Genomic DNA, 24,624 nt, shown 5'->3' on the forward strand with positions numbered 1-24,624 from the left:
CTCCTTTTTCAGCAGTACTTTGGCCTTCATGATTAGTTTTACATCAGTGTGGCATGTTTTTGTGTTAAATACTTGTTAATCAGGATTAGGTAATACAAGGAGTGTTTCCCAGCCGATGAAATACAAATTAACATTGAATAACTTTGGCCTATTCAAGTGGATCTGCAAATGTCATTAACAGAAGAGGCATTTTGTGTTTTTAAAACAAGTTTTTAATAAAAATAACTTCATTGCAGGATGTATCAGGAAGACCCTTGTCATTCTGTAGTACAAAATGGGAATATTGCTCTTTAAAAGAAACCTGAAATCCTAAATGCTGACAGGATAGGTCTGATACAAAGAGAAGGAACAGCTGCAATTGTTTTACTGGAACACGTTTAGCTGGGAACACTCAGAAGTATTTAAGATAGTCAAAATAAAAAAGAACTACCAAACTGTCATCCAATTACAGTACTAAAAAAGAGGTGGAATTTGTTTTCCATGTGAGAACTACTGCAAATGAGCAGTGCTGAGGGCGATGTGGCTAGAGCTCGGTGGAGAGTTTCCTTCGGAAACGCTCTTCTGGTCTGAGTGTGCAAGCCCAAAACTCGTAAAGCAGAGGCTTTGTTTGCGGGAGGGAAATGTAAGTAACTTTAGAGTAAACTCGGAACAGTAAAAGTTGCTGCCAACTGTATTATTTTTACCTGGTGAAAGCTGTAGTTACAAAGCGTGTGGGCTTTTTTTTCCCCTCTGTAGAAAACATATGACATTATAAGTAAAACAAAGAGGGTAGTTTTTTTCCTCTTTTTCCCTATCGCAACTATTTGTAATTTAGCTCACTAATGCTGAGATGTAATGCTCTATTTTTTGGTGCTGCAATTACTTACATCTTTGCTCAGCAGTGCTGAGCTGCAATGCTCTATTTCTGGTGCTTGTGATCATGGAGAGCTAATTGCCTCTCTGACTCAGAGGTGTTCGTAAGGATGCCTTTCCATTAGCTTCTACAGTCGCTTCTGTAAAATCCCAACTATTTCTGAAATCAGCGTGTTTTATTTGGATTCTTAACCAAGAATCCAAGAATTCGATGGCATCACAGCGACAGGGGATTAACTTTGAGCTAGCCCAGCTAACGTCACTTCTTACTTATTCTTACTGTTGTTCTCCTGTTTGCTCAGGTTCTGAAGACAAACTGCTGCACCAGCAACCTGAGGAAGAGGAGTTCTCTGCTAAGACTGCAAGAAGATTCTGCCAACTGGTAAACACTTGTTTAGGTATCTTTGCTTATAGAATATGTGTATTTTCCATTAAGTTAGTCTGTTGAAAGCAGGGAGTAGTTTACATAATAGTTGGCGTGGGGTATTTCTCGGCCATTAAATGCAGTTTAATGTCAGAGAAGTCAGAGTACTGGTGTTTAATATATAGATATTTAAGTCAGAATGCAAAGGCAGAATATAAAATGATATAAATTCCTCATCTTCTACCAGAAGAGATGTATTTATATTTTCTATTCCGTCTAAACTAGTGTGTCTGTATTCCTTACTAAACAAAGGCTATCTATTTGCAGTGTAGTAGTGCAAACATGGAGAGAAAAAGGAAACTTTAAAATAGAGGTTAGGAATAGAATGTGACTAAGCCTGCTCATTTCAGATGCTTTAAGAGGTGTCATTAATGTGCTTTGAGTTATTCTTTTTTTCTGAGTGCTGAATTGACATTTTGACTTTAACAATTTTAACTTTATGTGGTAATATAAGGATGTATTTTAAGATCGCAAGTGTTAAAAAGTCGTCTGTAGATTGTCGTTAGATTTAGAAAACTGAGGATTTTCAGTGGATATCTGTGACCTCTTCCTAGCAGTTTACCAAGCTGCAAGTAAGAGGTTGAGCAAACAAACTTCTGCAAACAGATCATAGGGAAATACGAGAAGAATTTGGGATTTCGGAATACAAATTGATACATCCAAAAGACAGGCGCTGCTGACTTGACAGCTATCTTCTCAAAAACACCATGTTGTAAATGAAATAGTAGCCTTCGATGGGGGGAAAAACCTCCACAGAGTGGTGAATTAAATATATATTGAGTTTTCTGCAGGGATTATCCCTTTCTAAATACTAGCTATAAAACATAAACTTTTATTACCGTTACTACGGAGCTACAGAACTAAGTAAACTAGTGTCCCTTTAAATGGGACAAACAGCTGGGTCCAGAGTTAAATGTGGAGAGAAGAGGCATCCTCACCAGTAAGGAAGCATTCACCTTTCATGACCCAAATATTTACAGATGCTTTATTAAGCTTCCTGCGCTAATTTACTTGCCTAAGTTTTATAAGCAGTGTTGAGGATGGCTTTATAAAGATGTACAGGGTAGCGTTTGCTACAGAGAAAGCATGTTAAAACATTCTGTTCAGTGACTTGGCCAAACTTGTGTTAACAGCAGCAAAATCACATGTGTCTGTCAGAAATAGCACAGTGAAAAGTATGTCTGACTTCATGTACCCTTTCTTATATAGAGATGGCTTGCATGATACAGCTATTTGGAGGCACTAATTTAAGAATTTTGGTGCCTGACTCTGTAAGATGATGTCTCCTGATACTAAGATGTGTCTGGGACTCCTTCCCAAATCCCAAGTCTGTAAGTGCATGGCCCTTGGCTTGCGGAAGAAGGAACCTGTGGCATATGGTGTGTCACAGTTTGCGATAAGAGTATTGCATTATCAAAACAAGCTTCGAACCACGCGCCAATTATCCAAGAGGCAACTTTAATCCTTTGGATCTTTCTGATTGTGTATGATAGGAACAAACTGTGCATGTCTGTCACAGTTTGCCCAATATGGAAAACTGAAAAACCAGTTAGAGTAGCAGTTGAGAGGAGCGTGAGGATTCATCCGTCTGCTTTCCTGCTTCCAGCTCCCCTCATGCCTCCATGTGTGGCTGGTACTGAGCTAGACCTGCTAGGACCTCAGTGTGGTGCAGAGCAGCCCAAGCGGCTGTGTGGAGCTGTTGTGCCTGTTTTGTCCACATCTGTCCCTTCTGGGTGTGATGTTTCAGGTGCCCCTAATCACAGACACTGACAGACATGCGATATGTTAGTGTTTTCTCTGTTTTTCATGTAGCAGCTTTTCTTTTGCATTAACAGACTTGGAGAGATTTTTTTTTCTGCAATATCAGAGTCACTTAGAGGAGATCTTTATTATTTTCTCCTACTTTTGAGTATAATCCCAGATAATTATTCTTTTTTTTTTTTTAGGGCTGTATATCTCATGTCTGCATGCGCAAAAATTTAAAAATCTTTCTGTTTAACTTTGAATTAATTCCCTGTAATGGTGATGAGGAGGAGGGCAAGTCAACAGCTTGTCACGTTGTGGAGTCTCTGCTCCATTGATATTGTACTGCCTGTGGATTAACAGGCTTTGCATTTTAACTTAATAAATATGAAAACACCTTCGGTATTTGCAAACTGGAAGCAAATGCATCCCTGCCATCATCTTGTTAATTGTGAGAGCTCTTTGTTGTGGCTTGTGCAGCTCTTCTGAGAGCAGTATTTGCCTGAGAAACCTTTAAATCGGCAGCTTCCTTTTGGGCAGACTTGATTTGTCCCCATACCTGCGTAGCAAATTGCCTCATTTAGAGATCCTGTGTTGAGAAAAGCCGGCGTTAGGGATTTCTGCTTGTCTTTAGCTGCCTTCGAAGTTTATATGCAAGTTAAACAAGCGTGTGGCAAGAGCTGCAGTGCAAGGTTCTGTTCTGTTTTGCTCGACCCAAATGTTTCCTCTCTACTAGGAAATAGGTGTTAAATAAAAACTGCAGCTTCAAAGGTGCTTTCAAGAGCAGACTGCTTATTTTGTGAAATGTTAGATAACCAGTATCGAGAGTAGCGAAGGTAAAAATGCTTTGGAAGAACTTGAAAAGCTTCCGTTGTAGAGCCAGCCGGATAGCAACAGTGGGACGAAACCATTGGGGTAAAAGAAAAATCATTCACAGTGAGGTCACATACTGTAAATACATGAAGAAAAATGTACATCTTTCTGACAACCAAAACCGCTCTTACTTCCCATTTGTGCCACAAGTTAAAACTCATCTCCTTTGCTAGTATTATTGTAAATATGGCTGTAGGTTTGTCCATAAATTCTGTTTGCAGTTCAGCAGAGCTCATGGGATTGATTTGTCTCCTCTGTGCAATAATGGATCTATTGAAATGCTGCGTTGAGTCTGGGCACTGAATACAGCTCCTCTTTGTATTTCTGTCACTGCCTAGAAAATATTTTGGTAGAGCTCTTGATCATTTGGCTCCTGCTTTACCAGCGGGTATTTATTTTGAATTAATGCTGGTATCTGCAGATACTGAGCTGAGAATTTTATTAATTTTTTTTAGGGCCAAAGTGAGCTCCTGTATCTTGCTGTGATGCGTCTTGGGGCTTATTTAATGTGTTTGCTCATAATAGCATTGCAATAGATTGTTGAGCTTAAAAACCTGGGTAGTCTTGGCTATTTTAAACTCTAATAGCAGATGCTCATTGAAGGCAAGTAAAACTGGGTGTGCTCATGTGCTCTAGGGCAGTATCTCCGCTCCCACAGCGGCCTTAAAATTATTTAACAGCTTGAATGAAAGTGGTGGTAGATCTAAAAGCCATGAGGGATGCTCTAGACTGCAGTGAAGCAGGATGATCAGTGCAAAATCCTTCCGAAATACCTTCTATTTAAATGCAGTAGTTCAACTGCAATGCTTGCAGATTTTTATTTTATGAAAGGGAATTTTTCTGCTTTAATGGCCTGTGTAGTAACTCTGTGTTCTGCCTGAGCCTTTAGCCATGTAGTGCTGTTCATGAAGGAAAGCTGCTGTTTGTTCTTCACCTGTAAATAATTGCTCAGGACAACATGAAGTGTTTAGTTCTGTCTGCTCAATGAGCTTTCAAATCACACACATTAATTCAAGGATTGTTTTGACTTTTCTAAAAGTCACTTGTAAACAGACCTGCAAAATATGTAAACTTTTTTCCTCACGAGGAGGACATTTGACCTAGAAAGCTGCACTTGGTGGGCAGGTGACTGGGCTTTCACGTTCAGGCTTATGGGGCCTCTTCCACCAGGTTAATGCCAAATGTTGCTTATCTCACTTCCTGGCTTACAGAAGGGCTTTTAAGTGCTTATTGAAGGAAATTTCTAGTGTTTTTTTTTCTTTCTTTCTTTTTTAAGCCCTGTTTTCAGTAGAGAACAGGATTCCTAGCACTTATTTCTCCAGGTCTGGTTTTCAGCCCGCTGGGATGGCTGCTCTGGGAACGTTCCTGCAAGCCCGGGGGCTGTAAGTGAAGGAATTGGACCTCTTTCTGGGGGCCATCGCTGCTGAATAAGGAGCTCGACCAAAAGTTGTCTTCCCATATTTCTGTTTTTGGCCCTGTATTCATACGTAACTGATTTTTGTGCGCGTTTCCAAGTTAAAGCCTGTCCCCTCTAACCTGCTGGGCCATTTGGGAAGTGTGTGGCAGAGGTGACTGAGGCTAGTGTCAGTAGGAAGAGCTCCCCAAGCTTCTTAAACAGCCTGTTTTTATTCTCCAGCCTGCACTAAACCAGCCGTGTTGCCTCTGAGCTGCAGAGATGCTGTCTGCAGCACTAATGAAGCTCTAGCCTAATTTTCTTAGGTTTAGGTTCATCTTATGTTTTTGTTGAGTATTAACGAAGGCGTTTTTTTCACCAGTTCATCTCTTTTCTGATACCACTGGGGAATCAATTCATAGTTAGAATTCACCAAGACCCATGAAAATGTTGTAGGTGACAAGTTGCTCTATATTTTTGTTTCAGTTTCTTTTCTGGTGTACATTCCTTTCTGCTCAACCTAATGTAGTCCTGAAGGAAGATCTCAGTGTTTGCTCTGAGTGCGGAAATTGTGAAATAGGAACCCCTCTGCATAAGTGTTACTATATAGGGCCATGGGCCTTAGTTGGGGTTGCTCAGAGCTGCTAATAAACTGCTAATAATGCTACCTGGGAAAGACCTTTTAGCTTTTGGTGTTGCAATTTGCGTTGTGCAAGTTGGTGAGTCTCCCTGCAGGCTTTCTGGGCCAGGCTACTGTTTTGTCTCTGTGACGCTGTTGTTAATGAGTCACCCTGAACTTTCCATCTTAAACTTCGTCACAGTCTTAAGGCGCCGTGATACCCCGTGTGTGGTTCGGATGAGAAGGGCTTGAATCACCCCTTCGGTGTCCGGGAACACTTCATAAACGGGTGTTAACAGCAGAGCATCAAAGGAAGCAGCGACTGGCGACAAATAGCAAAGTCAGGTAGTCAGAGGGGAGGTGAATGTGCAGTAAATGGCAAACTAGAGTATCACTCAGTGTCACAAGGATATTCAGCACCTACCCTGCACTAGCAATATTGGAGCAATTTTGAGTATGGAAAAGTTGGCTGATCTTCAAGATTCTTCAAAATTCTGCTTGCATACTATGTGCATACTAAGTGCTAAATCGCTTCAGGATATAGATTTGTGACAGTTTAAAAGGAATTCAGGAGGCAGTATGCTCTCCGAATTAGCAAGTTCAGTAGTTTGAATGTTTTATTGTGTGACTAATTTTTTTGCCGTTCGCAGCAAAACAGGAAGCTGCCTTGCCCAGACTCACATCAGTTCTGCTTCCCTCTCCCCTCCCCTTCCCCCATCTTTGTTCCTTGTTTTTCTTCCTGGCTGAAATCAAGCTTTGATAAATCCATAAGGATGACCTGGAAATATTCAAATTAACTTTCTGATTCAGTGAAAAATGCTTTCGACTTCAACTTGTGCATTTTTTCCAATGTAAAGCTTTGCCAGTATGCAAAAAGCAGGATTATGATGGTTCCTCTTGCTATTTCCACTAAGCCTCTGAGCTTTAGCTAGCATCAATTGCTGCCTGAGTGTTAGCTAATTATCTATGGGGTGCTTCAGAAAACAGAGCTTTAAGTAGCTTGTACTTTAAGGATCTTAACTGTAACTTTCTATAAATCCTGTAATTTGCCTTATGGTTCATCACATCCATGTTATGTAAATCATGGCTTGTTTTTAGAATGCTTTCAGCAAATGAAGACTCTTAGACATGTTATGTACCATTTTCCTTCAGAAGAACTTGAGGTGTTAACCCCTTCCCATGAATTAATGGAGGTAGAAATAATACAAGTTTTCATGCAGAATGTTGGCTTCTATATTGGTGAACATCTTTTTATGCCATACAAGTGGTTTTCCCTTTCCCTCCGGCTTTTTTCAAATAAAGCGGGTATAACCTGTCACCCTGTTGTTAAATCTGTCGTGCATCGTCTAAACTTCCTTTAAATATTTACTTCAAAGTAAACCTGAATATAGCTCATTGCTATGTTACTTTGAATATGCAGAGTAAGTTACAGAGAAACTGCAGAAGTGCTTTGTGGGCTTGGTTTGCAGTGCAGCTCAAGAGCCACCGGCGTTAAATTTAGCCTGTGGAGCCACGTACGCCAATAGACATTTGGATGGAGGGTGTGAAAAGTTCACATCAGTTGTGCTGCATTTTAGTCTGTGAACAGAAGACTAAAATATAACATCCGTGCTCTTGGCAAATGTCTAGTGCAGGACTCGAATTCCCAAGAAAGTTTTATTTGGACTGCCATTTTCATCATCAAATTATAAAGCCTTTGAAACAGCCTTCAGTGTGGCAATTAATGTGAGAGGCCATAAAACAGCCTTGAGAGAGAGTAGAGGTTAGGGAGAGACTTAATATAACACACAAACCTCAAGGATCCAGTTTAGCTTCAGAAGGATGACAGGAAATGAATAGAGGAGACAAGATTCGAGCTATTTTATGTGAACTAAGATTGTACTAGTAACAGATGCCATTACTTACTGCCATTAAGTAGACTTAATGAGTGTTTGATAGCCCTACATATACAGCAGAATCTTCTTTTAGTCAGCAGGGTTAGTCTGGGAGCTGGTTTCCATGTATCACTAAACAGGGGTTCCTCTGCAAATGCCCCAAAACTTTCTTTGAAACATGGTCTTGATCTTAGGCTGCATTTACTCTCTGGATTAGCCACCTGCTGTCGTTACTTGTGTAAGGTAAATTTTATTCCTGTAAAACGTGTAAAACGTAAATTTTATTCCTGTTTCTGTTCTCTTTCATACCCACAAGGTGTGGGATGTATGTGACTTAGGGTTGGTTCTTTGTTGCCTTGTTCTTGTTGCATGCTTTAACGTATGCTTCTAATTCCAGAAGGATTTCGGTTTTGGAGTGGCTTCCTTGAATTTAATTTTGACCTTGTGCCTGAGGGAAGAGAGCAGGAGTGTCTGGAAATAGCCCTGAGCGCTACAGTGTGTGAACCAGGTCCTGTTTTGCTCAGTGCTATGAGGATAGGCTGGTTAAGACTTGTGGATTGAGAGCCACTAAGACTCCTCAGACTGATGGCACTCACCAAGGGAAGGTTCAGTGCAGTCTGGAACTTCAGGGAAGCAATGCTACCTGCTTTGGAAAGCAGCAAATTGGGTTGTTTTTTGAAGAGCAGTGAAGCCTTTGTGCATAATACTTAACCTACAAAGGCATTCCTGTACTTCATGTTTTCTTTTAGCAGTGTTACAAGCTAGCTGGTTGGATGGCGTACTTAGCAGCTCAGCAGAAAACTTGAGAGCAACACCAATCTATCACACTGGAAGCAATCAATCTAGAGTCTCGTTACAAGTTGCTCTCTGCTCGTGTTATCAGTTCCTAACAACCAGAAAAACCTGAATGTTGGCTGCAAAATCACCTTCCTTGTAAGCAGATCTTGTCAGCAGCCTTCAATCCCAGTCTGTGCTTATGGGGAGGCCTCGCAGGTCAGTCGAGGTTAGGCAGAAGATACCGGTTTCGTATTGGAAGTTACCGGTTGGTTTGTGCTCTGCCAGAATCTGCCTCCACCTGCTGCTGAGCTGAGCAGGAGCCTAAGATGGATACACGAAGCACAGGACTTACTCGGTGGTTAGCCTGATCCAAATCTTTTCCAGCTTCCTTCTCCACAGGGATGGCGAGTTTACTTAGTGAGTCTTGTATATTTGGGTAACATTTGATTTCTATCAACTTCAGGCTTTTCCTCTGGCAAGCTGAGTGATACTCGGTGCTGTTTTCTTCTGAAAAAATGGGTAGCTGCAGTTGAGATGATTTAATGCTCCTCACTAATGGCTGTAGATGGCTCTTCTCCAGCTGCAGCCACAACTCTTTGAATCCGTGCTATAGAAGATGTTAACTTAGGCTTTGGCCCGTGCCTGTTGCAGGGAAGTTGGGCTGCAAGCCATAGATGCATAAGAAAAGATGAGGCTGTGTGTGTGCAAGTGTGTGTGTGTGTATATACATATGTATATATGTATACATACAAACACACTAGCCAGCCTTTTTTAACTCATGGAAAAAAGGTAACTTTTCTGCCTGGAACTGCTTCTTTTCATGACATAAGTTAAATGCTCTTCGTAAGTTAAATGCTTGGCTGCCTCAGAATGACAAATGATAGGAAAAATGCTCGATTCTGTAGTAGTCGTTTTGAACTACCTGTTAAATTGTATAGTCTACGCGTCTCCTCTTGTGCCTGTAGATCATACAGGAAACTATTACTCTGCAGATGCAGACGTAAGGAAGCCAAGGCAGAAGGGAGCCCGGATAGAGTGCAGATCCTGGGAGAACCCAAGTAGTGTGCTTGGAATAGGAAGCTGTTTATTCACATACTCTTCTGTGTCTGAACTGAGGTGCGTCTCCCAGAAGTGAATCGATGTGGAGACCCTGTCACACCATTAACTTGGTATCCGGCCACTTTTAATGGATGTGCCGTGGTTACATCCCACTGACTGCTAGAAACCTCCGAGTCAACTCCTCGGCCCTTTGGCCTATGCCTTATTGCATAACCTAGTGCTAACCTCTGAATTTAAAATATCCCGTGATATGAAGTCACACTGTGAAAAAACCAAATATCTATGAGCTTGGCTGTGTAAAACAAACTGGTAGCATCAGATGTGCTCAGTCTGATCTATTTTGCATGATGATGTGAAAGGTGGGAATCTGGTCAGTGGGTTCCTATGCTAATATCTGGTTGCCTGTTATTGATGTTGGTCAAACTGACTTGTAATTCTCAGTTTTTGTGCTTGCTTCTCTTTTCTGTAATGGCTTTGTGCTAACTCTCTTCATCTCCTTGCTCTGCAGTTATTATGAGAGTTCTGCAAGACTTAATGCTAAATGTTAATGTTAAATTTAATTCCTTAAAAGTCTCCAGGACAAGCGCCAGCCCCCTTCTCTTTCAAGTGTTCGCTGCTTGTGTTTACAAACGCAGTGTTCTGGCTGGAAAGAAGAGCCAGCAGTTCTAGTTGTTTTTTGTAATATTTCTGTCAGTAAGAAATTTAGACATCTTTATATAGGAGCAAACTAATACTGTTACTAAGCTCACTTTCCAAAAAAAGAAATCCCCAGCCTTGCTGGTACCGGTTTCCCACCCACCCCCCAATACTATTTCAATGCTGTTTTATATATACAGAGAGAGAGAGTCTGGTTGCTGTAATGAATTTGAACTTTCCTTGTCTCTGAGCAGCTCAGTGAGTTAACTTGGACAAAATTACCTTAATCAGAGCTCTTAGCTACTCCAAAATCTTTCGTTTTTTTTTAGGTAGAAACTTTTATGTTCTTACCTGTTTTGTCATTATTTTATTTTCGTCTTGGGAGGTGAGGTTTTATGTTTGCCTGACTTTGGTTTTTGTGTCTGCTCAAGACAGGAGCTATGGTCACTACTGGCCTCCATGCGCTCAGCATTGCCCAGTCAGTTTCATTTGTTGTTTGTCTCAGCACATGAATCGGGCAGTTGTAAGGAAGAAGAAAACATATTTTAAATGAGTCTAGTGAGAGTAGATGGGATTTACGGGAACCCAACCACTCTTACAAAGATAGCGCTGTCAGCTCTGCTCGTCCTGCCACCCCTCTGGCTCTTGCTCCTCAGAGGAAGATAAGGAAGCGGAGCCAGTTGGGGAGGGAAGCAGCAGGTGCTGCTCAGATACAAAGAAATCACAGTAGGGGCTGCATAGAGAGAACAGGGAAATAAATGTCCTCCCAGCAGTGTCAGGCACTCGCTTTTCGCCTGTGACCAAGGCCCCTGTCCTGCGCTTGCCCCTGGGGCTGCAGGTCTCAGAGCCCCCTTAGTTGTTGTGGTATGATGGACTTTGCACTGCTACATGTTGCTGCTGAAGCTTTATTAGATATGTTCTACTCCAGATTTTCTCTTTTACAGTGTGGTGCTGGTTTTCCTTATTGAATAATTGCTTTCTAGTGACTCCTTGGGAGTGCTTGCTTGGTGCACGTGTCTTTGGGAGGTTGGCGTCCGGGCCATGGGTTCTCAAGAGCTAGTTTGTGTGGCTGAATTAAGGATATCGTGTTACTGCTCTCTGACTTCCTAAAGTTTGTCTCTTGCTGCAAGCGAAAAACTTGGCCATTGATGTTTTACTGCAGCTTTGACCTTCTGGTGTCTAAGTTGATGTGTGTTCTTCCAGATAGCATCTATCATAACAACCTTTTCCCTAGAAACAAGTTTTTTTGCCAAAAATCAAACTATGTTCTCTGTTTATGCACGTGCCTGGAGAACAAAGCACAGTTCTGCATACTAGTTGTTTGCAACCTGTTTTCCAAAAGTCAGAGTAGATCTAGTATTACCTTTATAAAGTAGATTGAGAACAGTCTAGAACAGAAATGTGTGTTTGCCTTTACAAGGTCACATAACATAAAATTAAAGACTTGCTTGATGGAAAAGAATGTATTTTCATGATCTTGTTTATCTTTTAAAACAGACTGGAGGCCAAGAACAGAGAGCAGCACTGGCTGTAGGTAAGAACTGAAATTTACCCTGCTTAAAATCTCTCCTGATCTCTTAAAAGGCAAAAACAGATTATGCTGAACATTACCAATTTGCTCTTCAAGAATTTCTTTTTTTTCCCCCATTTTCTGCGATATTTTCTGAAATACCTACTCTTTGCAATAAGTAATTTGATCTATAACTGAATCCATTTCTCTCTAGTTAAAGATGATAAGCAAGGTGGCACAGCATTGTGTGACAGACAATACAGCAGCCACTTTGGAGGATTTTCACTGCAGCCATGTGAAGAAATTCTGTTGTTTGAAATAAAAGGCATTTTCAGTGTGTACAAAGCATACTAATTTGGCAGCATTTAAGAGCTTATCTTGAAAGATTGGGTTTAAACTTAAAAGATTGGAACGAGGAGAGAATGTTACTTTATTCTTTTTCAGAATTTATTTAATTATTCTTTTGTCTTTGCTGAAGTTACATAAGAACTTCTAATCTTTTTCTGAATGGAGTGCCTTAAGCCAGGAACCAGTATTTTGAACCAGCCTGTAAGGTGAAATGGGACATGGCCTTATGTGATGGTTCTGCCTTCTAGTTTTAAAACCTGCTACTTGACATGTGAGCTACCATACAGCGTATTCAGTGTGTTAGACTTCATGCCTACTGTGCTGTGCCCTCATGGCTGTGTGTCACCTGTCAGGCCGTGAAGGAAATGGTACTAAATATGAGGTAGGATCTACTTTTTTTCTTCGAAATCTGGTAAGTCATCCAAAAGCCCTTTGAATTCCAGGGAGCTGATTAATTATTTGTCATCAGCTGGGTTGGCAATAGTGGAAAACATCTCCACATCTAAAGATGTGTGAACACCCTGTTGAAGAATTAAGATTATGAGGCTTTATAATGACCCAATGACTTACGGTATTTGATCAATATATTAAAATATTTCTTGGACAAAAATTGGTGATTTTGTTGAGATTTATTTCAGATTTTTGTTGTAATTCTCAGCTTGCAGGCTCAGGTGAACAGTGTGCTTACCCAATATTGTGTTTGTAGGCTTTTAGGAGAAGTCTAGGAGCAAAACAAACACATAATGATGTTTTCCTGATCTGTAACAAACTGCAGTGGAAAATAGCTAGTACCAGGGATGGGAGCATTTTCATTTGATGGCTCTTGATTCCCCCGTGTGACTGCGGAAGGTAGAAAGGCACCGTTTGAACCAGTGCAGATGTGGCAAAGGATGCAGTGCAAGAGCCGCCCTCGTGCGTCAGCCCTGGCTCTGTGCAGACAGGTCTGCACCGTCCTGCTTCCCTCTGAACGCGTGCGCTTCCTCGTGCTCCTCCTTCCACACCTTCACACACCAGCGCAGTCATCTACTAGGAAAGACCAGGAATGGGGAGGGCCTTTACTAGTGTTTTCAGTGCCAAAATATTTTCAGCTCAAGTATTTTTCTTATCCCACTGGTATCACCCTGTGTTTGATATTCTTTAAATGAATAAGATGTAAGTGAAGTGATAAGTTTTTTTGTGGGCAGAAGTTGTTCTAGACCTTTGATCATATATATTATGGTTCTCTGAACTTTCCCATTTCTTCCATATTCTTTTTGAGATGAAGAAACCACAATTTCCTTGTATAAATCAGTGTTTTCAAACCAAATCGCTAAATTAAACTGTTAATGAGCAGAATTACCTACAAACCTGAGCTAAAATTAACATGAATCAAAGCTCTCTGTCCAGAATCACAATGGCTAGCTTGGAACCTGTAATCTTCAGTGTGAAGTTGGGATGATTTTTTCCCTGATTCATCACCTTAGTTTCCTACATTAAATTTTATTGTCAAGCCTTGTTAGTCTGAGGTTCTTCCGTAGTTCTCCTGCCTCCCTCTACCCTCGCGTCACCACAGACTTTCTCCTCACGCTGCTCTGGGCCGTCCCAGGTCGTGTACGTTGAACAGCCCTGTGAAACTCCAGCACTGCACTGATCACTTGCTCCCTTCCTCCGTTCCTGTCCTTTTAACATTGCATTAGGAATCTTCCTTCTCCTCCTATGGTTGCTTTTAGTTTCTGTCTTCTGGTTGCTCTACGGTTCTCTCCATGTAGAAATAGATTTTTTTTTTCTTTTCCTGCCCCGGTCTAATGCCTATTCAGTTTTGTCACTGCTTTTGAAAGCAGATGAGGTGGGAAGGAATGTCACCTTGCTTGTCCTCTTCTACTGTGCCATCAGCAACTTGGTGTGTTTCATTGCCTTTCTACATTCTGCAAACATACCTCATGGAACTGGTGCACTGGAGAGGGACAACTCTGTGGATATTCAGCAAACTTTACTGAAATGCACAAGTCAGCCCTTCCAAGGATGTGGTTGGCAAGCCAGAGGGCTTCCTCCCCCACTCGGCGACCTGGAGCTGGTGCATCACTTAAGTGAGTCCTCCAGTGTGGTAGCATCAGCGTAATGCACAAAACCTCAGGGGCCATTTTCAGCTTTCAGGCTTGTGTGGATGAGAATACAGGTATTTTAGGGGAAAAAATAAATAAATAAAATTTCCAAATGCAATTAGGCTCACAGAGGGAAGAAGTTTTGTTTTTGTTTTTCCTGTAGTGAAGTTAGGGATTGAAGACATTTTCTTTCTAGATGGCAATTTGATAAGACTTTCTAGATCGTGTTGGAAGATCTAGCAGGAGAAGAACTTACTATAAGCTTTTTTTTTTTTTTCCCTTTTTTTTCCTTTGTTTGTGTGTTTGGTTTTTGTTACTGTTTTCCCCTTAGAGGGAAGCTTGCCAGCTGTTAAATCATGCTGGCCTCCTTGTAGCGGGAAACGTTCTTAGGACAGGGTAGCATAGTTTCAATAGGCATGTCACCTTTTTCTCGATGTACAAAAAAAACTTGGACAAAAGTTTTTCTGGTTTGTAAATCTCATAAACCTTCTGATTTATTAAAAAAAAAAAAACTTTTATAAAAGTTTCTTGTAAAGCAGTAAAAAGCAATCTGAAAACCTGCCTTTTTTCCCCTCAAAATTTAACTGCAACAATCATAAAACAGGGAAAAGGTGCCGCAGAAGTGTCCTTTAAACACTCCATCATGTGCCCCACCAAACCTTTAACGTTGGGTTGAGCAATGAGCAGCATCAGTCCAGACCAGGCTGAGATCAGAGCTCTGTCATGCAAAGCACTCCCCTGCCAAGGAATGGGCAATACCATTCTCAGTGATTGCATCTCGTGGGCTTTTTTTTCCCCTGTTAAATGTAGTAATTTGGGGATCTTTGTTTCCTTCCTGGCTTTTTTTTCTTGCAATGCAAGAAAATGGAAATGGAAGGCACTAAGCTTGCTTAAAGAAGACAGATCTGGCAGGGTGTCGCGGTTGGTGTTGGGCAGTGTTTGGGCTGGGAGGAAGTTTCCTGCTGGCAGCCTCGGCAGCCCTGGGATGGTACCGGGGTCGTCGGAGCTTGGTGGCACCTGGAAGGTCCCGTGGTGAAGCAGTGACCTCCGCTGGAGCAGCTGCAGCACTGCAAGGACTCGGGGCTTCCTGCCTCCCTGGAGAAGGCAAAGTATAAACTGCACTAGGATCAAAGTGTCTCTGAGCTAAAACAAAGTGGTTTTCTGACGTTTGCAATTGAATTAAATACTAAGTGCTATGTAGAATTCGGATAGAAAGCACGAAGAGTAACTCTTGCCTCTGAAGAGAGGCAGGATCAACAGGGTTTTAAGATCCCGTTCCTCTCCTCCAAGAGGAGGGGTGGATTCTTTGATGTCTTTTCCTTTATTCCCTCAGAGAGGGAAAAGGGAATGAATGAGTGAACACTGACCGCAGGACTGTGAGCCTGTTCTTCACTGTGTGCCGAGCAGAGCTCTCTGCCTGGTGTGTCAGGTTTTGAACCCATCCTTTCCTGCAGCAAGGAGACCTGGTGTGATCGCACACACAAAAAAAGTAACTTCAGTTGCAACTAAATCAGTTTGTTGCATCAAATTCAGTTTAGCCAAAACACTGACATCAATAGAGGTGGCATTACGTGAGTGTTTTAAGGACCACTTTCAGTTAGTATGCTGAATACTTCTATGTATAGAAGTATTTTCTGCATGGCAATATAGCCCTTTTTCCCTGTTGAGGTGAGATACTGCTGATTCAAACCCCTGGCATTCAGTAGTATATTTTGGCTTGCATTTTTTTATTCTTCAGGGAAGAGATTATAACAAATTCCTCCTAGTCAGTGGCATGTGGAAGAGCTACCCACTAGATGTCAGCAGTGGAAAACAGTAGAGCGAGATCTTTGCCTGGGTTTAGATAGGGAAGCTCTGTAAGAGTAGACATGCAAACTGACAAATCTGATCTAGTAATGAAGGAAAATTATTTATTTGTTAAAGTGTTCCTGGAAGTGATGAGTGTGACATTTCCAGTATTCATTTAATCAAGGATTTGAGTTAAATTTGAGTGTTAGTATCCAAGTTGATATATTTTTTTTTCTAAAAACATTAGGGCTACTAATGTCATTCCTGAAAATGAGGCCAACTTTACTTGCTGGTCTTTTTATTTTCCAGACTGAGCAATAGCTACTTTTTTTCTCTCCCTGTTATTTCAGAAAATTATTTCTTATCTGACCAATGTGTATTACTATTGTTTTTTGACTTGATTTAACTTTGTTTCTTTAATTACTTTCAACCCTTTTAATAATATCAGTAGTGCAGGTGAAGATAATTTAGAGGGTTTCTTCACTGGTCAGATGAGAAATACTGTAGGAAAAAAACATATGATCCAAGGAAAATATTAAGATATTTTGAAAGGACTAATTCCTGCAGTGTCGTTCACAAGCCTATTTCTGTCTCTGCAGCTTTTAGTTTTTAAGGTTGAGTGCAGAAATACTGTCACTGGCTGTGAAGCTGAGCTATTTCTTCAGGGAAAGAAAACAGCTCTGAATCCAACTGGCTTCTGCTTTTGATACCATGTGTTGCTAAGGTCTTTCTTTGATCCAGCGAATGTGGGCAGCCACTTCTTCACTGCCTTTTGCTGCTTGTGGCAAGATACTGTAGGCAGAAAATGTTCAGTAAGCCTTGAAAAAATTTGCCAGGCTGATAAGGCTGTCAAGCTAGAAAAAACATAGAGAGACATTCAGCTTGGTTTCTGTTTGTGCAGGGTTTATGTTCTTTTCAATTAGAAAATATAATATTATCATAATCAGTCTGCGTGAGAGGTTTGTGCCACACATGCCTGACCAATTGAAAACCAAAAATACAATTTCTCCCCCATCAAAGAAAGTGTTTGCTATTTAACTGTGTGTGCTTTGCTTGTTGTAGTGTGATGCTGAATTACCTCCAAAGCTTAGGTGAGCCTGGGTGGTAACAGAGCAGTCTTCACACTAGGGATGTTCCTGCTCAGCTGGCCTGAGCTTTGCTCAATGTAGCCACAGGGCTGTTGCCTTCTAAAAGGCAAGCTGAAACTTTCCTTAAGCAGGCATTTTTGTTTCAGGATCACAAATGTCTTGCATCTACTTCTGTAGCTGTTTTATAGTATTCTGAAAGTATGCTATTATTCCAGTAGACCGAAGCAAAATGCAAGATGTTTCACATTCAAATGTGTTGCTGGTGTTTTGTCTTTTACCAAGAATTTTTTTTTCCCAGCTGTTTCCCAATTGCAAATGCAATCAGTTCCCCTTTCAGGTGAGGGACAGGGGAAATGTCTTTGGTGCTTGGTTGAATCTGGTTACATCATGTATTTCTAATAAATTTCCTCTGGGCTTTGCTTAGGGAAGAGAGAAAAAAAAATAAAAGGAAATGTGTCAGGGATATTTTCAGCATGAAGGGCATGCGTGCAAGATTTGTTTTGAAAATATGCCTCTGCTTTCCGCTTGTCTGATCATGGCACTGCATGCAACATCATACAACCCCATAAGGCTGAAATGGGGCAAATCAGGGTAATCCAATGTGGCATTCCGTATGTCTTATTCCGCAGAAGTAGGTCAAGTTTGAAACCGTGTTCTTGGCTAGCCCTCCCATTTCCACAGCTTGTTCCATGTGACCCACGCGTTGTGCTAGGAGTGCAGAGTAAGTCACGGAGGATTCTGGGCAGCTTCACAGGGACGGGTAGTTTTTTGCCAAGAGACTAATAATGTATATTACTTTTTTCCCCCTGATCTGACGTGCGATAATGGATTCCTGGCCACAAAACATGTTCAAAAGTCTGTATTTTGCTGAATCCCTTGCACTGTCTTTTTACCTTTGGAAACTGTGCTATAAAAATCCTGAAATCAGTGAATCTTCCCTGAGGATAAAATATTTCCAATTTTAAAGGGCCACAAATAATAGTGTCCCTTTCTCAGTGCGAATACCATAAAAAGAAAATGGACAGAGATGACTGCTCTGAAGTTATGAGAGATCGAGTAGGTAGCAATCTAAGCTGTTCTTATAACCAGGAACATGAATACTTTTGACATTTGTGATTGCAGTGTGCCAAATTCTTCTAGATAAAAATTACAATTTTTGTTGCGGATTTTGTTCCCTTTGCACTTGAACAATTGTGGATCAAAAGATTCTGCCCCCCAAAAGAGTCGTCTTCAGTGAATGCTCTGAGTCCGTAAGTGGTGGTTCAGCCCTGGGACAAGGTCAAACTACACAACAGAAGCTGCAGGCGGTTGGAGTAGCTTTCGGTGATCCTTGGCCTTTACCCAGGCAATTAAATCTTTCTTGAATTGGAGCTGACTGGGGTGGCACTGTGCTTGAGGAGGACCCTGTTGCCACTGGAAGGTGACATCCTCAAGTAGACACTGACAGTTAACATCAGAGCTAGTTGAGTGGAACCAGATCTCACTTTCTAAAGAAGTAATTCTGCTCAGCCCGAGGGGGAGGCCTGCGGGGAGGTCGGAAGAGCGCTTGGTAGACCAAGACTAACCACGCATGCGACCGTGGTGGTTGGTTACAGAGACACACCTTTATAAAAACTATCAGAATCTTCTATGTTGATATTTTTACAGAGCATCAGGTAGCAGAAGAGGGCCTCAAAGACAACTGTGACTAGTCCACTTGTAGGCTCTTACTTTTTGCTGCATGCAGATTGTCATCGTCTTGGCATGAAGATACCTTTCCTCTCTTTCTCTCATCCTCAAGCCGTGAGCGATCATCCCTTTCATGTATTTTGGGGCCAGCAGAACAAGAATCCATGGTAACCCTGGCTCTGTCAGGAGCCTTGGATGAGAGCCCAGGGCCTGGAGACCATCTCGAGCTAGTTTGCTCAAGCAGGGATTCATCCAGGTGCTCTGCAGATGCAGCAGCCTCTCTTTTAACTCGCTTTCTCTCCCCTGTTTCCAGCAACTCTTCTTGTGTGACCTTAACAGAAATTGTTCTGTGCAGTAAGAGGGTAAGGGCACACTGATAGCAGAAACTTCCTCTGGTCCAGCCCCCATGGGATCTTGAAGGTGAAGATTAACAGTGTAATTCTAGCTAGAACACAAAATAGTGATGCTGAAATAGCACACGGGCATGCCTGCATGGACAGGGCTGTGCAGTCCTTGGGAGGTGATTGATGTGGGTATACAGGGTGCGTACCCAGCACTGCACACTCCAGGGAGTACTGCACACTAAAGGAGACCTCCTGAACTGCAAGAACTGCCTTGGGAGCTGTGAACTGTTCTGAGGGACCTCTGCATGGTGTCTGAAACCATCACAGAATCCCAGAAGAGTTGAGGTTGGAAGGGGCCTCTAGAGATCTAGTCCAACCCCCCTGCTCCAACAGGGACACCTAGAGCACGTGGCACAGGGGCATCTGCCACTGCAGTGGTGTGATGGTAGGAATCAGAGCCAGCAGAAGCGTATAAACTTGCAAATTGCAGATTATTATTAATTCTTGCACAGGTGCAAGATGTAAGATTTGATTTAATAAAGTTCTTTCAGGAAAGGCACATCCCATCAAATGATGACAGATGCTACAGTTTGGGTTTGCAGCCAAATTATGTAATTTTCTTGGTTTGCTGAATGACTCCTAATTGTAAATTCAGGAACTCAGAACATAAAACAGAAAAAAAGAAGCTTTGAGATCCTGAGTAACTATTAGAATTCATCTTCATAAAGTAGTAGTGTGCCTGTCCAGCTTCTGCCAGATTTCCAGATTTCACTGCTATCTAAATAATGAAAGTTTCACCACCAAGAAAACAAAAGCGATCTCTTCTAAAGGACTGTGTTGTGGCTAAAGTTGTAAACCTTTCTTTTTTTATGGCATGCTTAAAACTGCCACAAAATTTTTTTACTAAGAAGGGAACATATACCTCTGTATTAATCTCTGCATCACAAGTCCTTTGGTTGTTGCTCTCCCTTTATTTGGAAAGAAGGAATTTGCAGAACGTTACCTCTAGGTTAGGGTATCTTATGTTTGGACCTGTTGCATATTTCCTGTTTCACCATAGTGTTAAACCTTTTATTGTGCTTTACTACTTGTTAAACTCACTCCCCAAAAAGAAACCATATATCAATATTTGCAAATTTTGGAGGGCAATGAATGCAAATACCTGTAAGAAGGTGTTTGTATGGCAAAACTGAGTCCCTACCTCACTCTTTCTAGGAAGCAGTAGGATTTCCATTAAGCCATCTGTTCTGCAGTTACTAGCTGCTCTTCTCTAAGCTTCAAAATGTTTAAACTACTTGCATGATCCTGTAAATTATTATGAGACTGGCCAAAACAAAGGCAAAACTACATAGACTTTTGCTTGAGGGAATGAAGATATTTATATGGAGAGGGATGATACATCTGAGGAGTGAATGCATGTGAGTAATTGCACATAAAGTTCTCTTTAGGCGTCTGACACCCTTTGCTTTTAATTTGCAATTTGCCTGTTAACAGTAGAATTGATCCACTTAAAACACTGCTTTGAGATTGGCATGTTGTTTTTTTGAATCTGGATCCGTACAGGCTTCAATTGGCATTAGGCAACTTTTATTTCTGCCTTTTTATTGCCCCGTTGAAAGGGTTTGTTCAAGAATGCCTGTGTATTTGAGCACTTCCCAGACTGTGAATGTCTTGCTGGCAGATTTGAAAACTTCACATTGCTTCAGTTTTCTTGATTCTTAGCATCATGATGCCTCCCTCCAAATAAACCTTGCTCCAATAGAGTTGCACTAATTTGGAACATGAGAATGAATATTTCAGAGAGACACTGAAATGGGGTAATTCTGCAAGGTAGTGTCATGAGTTTGTTGTGCAGCAACACCCACTGACCTGCTGATGCTTCAGGGTAATTATTATTAAAATTTGTTTCAGGATCTTAAAGTCTCCAAACCATCGGGAGGGTCTTTGAAAATGCTGGCTTTTCATGACATGCATTTTTCTTAGTCCTGCCAAAGACACTGATTTCTGAAACGTGGGTAATGTTTGCAATTGTTTTGTGAATCTATCTGAGCTAGATTAATTGCTATTTATTTTTTCTTCTGCTTTTCTTTTAGCTAGGATTTCACAGCAAACATAAGAAGAATCAAGTTGAAACTTGATTATCTCCTTGTTTTGGAAAAGTTTAAGTCACTTGTCATTTTACCTGATTTGATGCGGAAAACTGTTCATTGGCCACAGATGACTACTGCTTAAGAGGCTTTCTGAAATCACATTTGTTTTGGATTGTGGAGAGATGTTCAAAAGCAGATTTAAAGTAACACCAGGCTCATATGAGGTGGCTCTGGTCCCAAGCAGTAATATTTTATTGGCTGTGAGCTGCTGCAGTTACACAAAACAGTCACTCAGACTCCGTAAATAACCATAATTCTTTAATTGTATTAAACTACAGATGAAAAGGGAACAATAATCCAAAAATTTATTTTTGTGAACATGATTACTCTTCAGTTTTCAATCACTGCTTCCCCCTCAGAAGAAGGGGAGAAGAGGTGCCCTGCAAAGGGCACGTTTGCTGCCTCTCACCGCAAGGAGATGGATCCGTCGTGTGCAGAAGTGGATGGGAGCCCTGCTCCAGCCGAGCCCCAGGCATGGACTGAAGATAGGAAATGATTATTGGAACTAAATTATCTTGCCATTTTTATTTTTAGGTTTGCTGGCATGGGTAATCTCATTAAGGTGCTAACCAGGGACATAGACCACAATGCAGCACATTTTTTCTTGGATTTTGAAAGTAAGTCTTTTAGCCCTTCACAGCTGGTGCCTTTAAAATGGTGACAAGAGGTTTGCTTGTACCTGCTGCAGTGAAGGCCAGGGGCACTCGGTTGCAAATCTGCAATTTGAAAAAGGGTTGCATGTGTGGGTGTTTTCTTATGATTTTGATTTTCTTTTTCTCAAGTAGTAGCCAAGCCACCATCATACTACCATGTAAATTTTGTTTTCCTGTGCTTAGTCATTTTGGGTCTCTGTGGTCAGTGATGTCTGCTCATCTGCCTGCAAATCAAGTAATCATAAAGCGAAGAATTGTGTCAGTATGCCATAGTAGTGTGTGCTGAGCAGTTGTTCACTGTAATGCTGTCCTACATGAGAGTGAGTACTAAATCATGTCTGATCCTGGTTTCTTTATCCATGCTTCGCCTAGAGTGTATTTTGACATCCAAAAGTCCAAAAAGGAATGATGCCTGCCTGGGCCTCACAAATGTTTTAGGCATCTGGTGTAAAAGATCTGTGGCTACCTAGGGTAGCGTTTGGGACACTGCATCCTGATACAACTTCCTCTGATGGCTTTCTGACAAAATGATCAGGGTTTCTAAAAAATCAAAGCTCTTCACCTGTGTTGTCGCATCAGGTTCAAAACGTGTAGCGCGGCTCCCGTGTCGGTGCTCGCCAAGAGGGCGCGTAGCCCTACGTGTGGTGCCTCTGCTCAGGACACGCCAGCGCGGAGCTGGCGCCCTCGCTCTGAGGGGCGGCCGGGGAGGCGCTCGTGTGGTGGCCGCCTGCCTCAGGGGGGCCCCGCGGCGCCTCCAGGCCGCCTCTCTCAGGGGAGCCCCGCAGCGCCTCCAGGATCCCCGGCCACGCGTCCCCGAGGCGGCGGTGGCCGCAGCGGGGGCCTGGAGGCCGCGCTGCTGCCTCGTGGAGCTCCTTGGCTCTCCCCTCACCACTGCATTCAACTACAATTGGGCTGTTGCTCTTTGTAAAGGGAAATTTTCTTCTCTCTCATTCTTGTCTTGGCAGGTACCTTAACATGGGGAACCTTCTTAAAGTTTTGACATGCACAGACCTTGAGCAGGGGCCAAATTTTTTCCTTGATTTTGAAAGTGAGAAGATGATTTTATATATCTATTACTCTTTGCCTGCAGTAGACTGCATTTGTCATGTACTAAATGTATGTTTTCACTTTGCCATTCTTCTAACAGCTTTGCATGCTTGAGCTACGAATAGTTCAGTGAGTGCTTGCAGAAAACAATCGGTTTTAAAATAATTGCAGTTTCTAAAAATGTAAAGTCTTTGTTTCAGGGAGAGCTTTCAGATTATATTTAAATTATGGAGTCTGATATGGCTCTCATTCTAAGCCAAAAACTTCAAAAAGAATTTGGATTACTGAAGACCTATTAAAATTGCAAGGAGATACGCATCATTGAGGACTGAACATGGAACCTAATTCTAATTTGTGCACTTCTAGTGCACTACTATGTGCTGAATAGTGCTGAAAATACCGACTGGCTCACCAAAACTATTCCTAGCTCTCTAACATCATCCTGTTAAAGGTACATATGTGCAGCTTATTTGATTTGGCTTTGAAATTTGGTGGTGAACTTCATACCTCCTTGAAGGAGGGGCTCAGAAAATGTGTAACCCAAATTGCTTGTGAAGAGAAGAAACGCTTGTCTGATCAATGCCAAGCGTTCTGGAAGTTTCACATATTACTCTTTCTGCTTTTGTTTTTGGTGCATGATATAATAGAGTCAAAGAATGGCAGGTAAGTGTTGATGGCTGTTGCTATGCATGTTTTATTACTGTTTTTGGATATGCTATTGCTTTACCCAGCCGTGCACCAGCAAGTGTAAAATAAGTGAACTAATGTCTAAGTGGTTTTTGCCCGTGAAATAAGATGCAATGGAATACTATAACCAAAAAAAAAAAAAAGATAATTTGAGATATATTTTATTTTTTTCTAATTCTAAACTTTTTTTTTTTTCATTGTGCCTGGTGAAACAGTAGCAATTGGTTATATTAATTCTAATTCAAAAAAGAGAGTGCTTATGTTTTAATGACCGTTAAGATTTCTAAACCCTTGTCCTGTGCTGTTGGCTGTCAGTTGTCTTTTTTGAATATGCTGTTACTACAAGGCAGTGGCATGGTACACCATACAAATCAGTCATAAAAGGAACATGTTCAAGTGCCTTGTTCAAAAATCAGAAAGCAAAACCGGTTAAAAACAATTAACATTTTGCATATTATACTGTCAGAACAGATATAACTTAGTGACTTAGAGAGAACTGATGCGGGAGAATGTTGGAGTTTGTAAAGCTTAACTTGCTCTGCAAATACTAGACCGTTTAATAGGACTAAATTCAATTCAAGTTAGCTGGATGCAAGAGGCATACTTCTAAAATCAATTGCAATAATTGTTGATTTTAATTTTTTAGTATATTGGTTCTTCAGCTGTCAACTTTGTTTTAAAGTGCATGTTTTGAGCATGAACAAGATTTGGCATGCGAGTAAGCAGGTTGCTGACATAAAGTGTTTCTATATGCAGTCAAATGAAGTTACTGATATTATGGCTGACGTGTTAGACTGTTCTTTATTCATTCTGAACTCTGTCCTGCGTTTGTTTCTGCTGCTATACTGTGTATCCCTGCTTCTTTCTACTCTGTTTCAGATAGTTTGCCTTGACAGAATCTTGGCTTTGACACAGTCAAGATCTTTCTTCAAGACTTGGCACTTAATCTTGTGATTCTCAATGTTATGTTTTCATGTGGATAAGCAAATTAAAAGCAAATTTGCCAATGC

At 41.4% G+C, this 24,624-nt stretch overlaps 1 protein-coding gene across 3 annotated transcripts in view; it reads left to right on the forward strand.

The window, feature by feature from the left end:
* The first annotated feature begins 1,154 nt into the window (after positions 1-1,154).
* Positions 1,155-24,624, forward strand: part of CYRIB (CYFIP related Rac1 interactor B) — a 38,073-nt gene continuing 14,603 nt past the window's right edge. Inside the window, exons 1-3 of one of the 3 annotated variants that reach the window (XM_010224367.2) lie at positions 1,155-1,234; positions 11,748-11,784; positions 22,846-22,928. In XM_010224367.2, the coding sequence (XP_010222669.1) occupies positions 22,856-22,928 (73 nt within the window). In that variant the 5' untranslated portion in view covers positions 1,155-1,234; positions 11,748-11,784; positions 22,846-22,855. Of the gene's footprint in view, positions 1,235-11,747; positions 11,785-21,761; positions 21,845-22,845; positions 22,929-24,624 lie in introns of those variants that run through there. The other 2 variants (XM_010224368.2, XM_010224370.2) reach the window with 2 other exon arrangements.

Source organism: Tinamus guttatus, unplaced genomic scaffold (genome assembly GCF_059628265.1).
Source record: "Tinamus guttatus ecotype Peru unplaced genomic scaffold, ASM5962826v1 Tinamus_guttatus_pri_ptg000038l, whole genome shotgun sequence".
Classification (NCBI taxonomy): Eukaryota; Metazoa; Chordata; class Aves; order Tinamiformes; family Tinamidae; genus Tinamus; species Tinamus guttatus.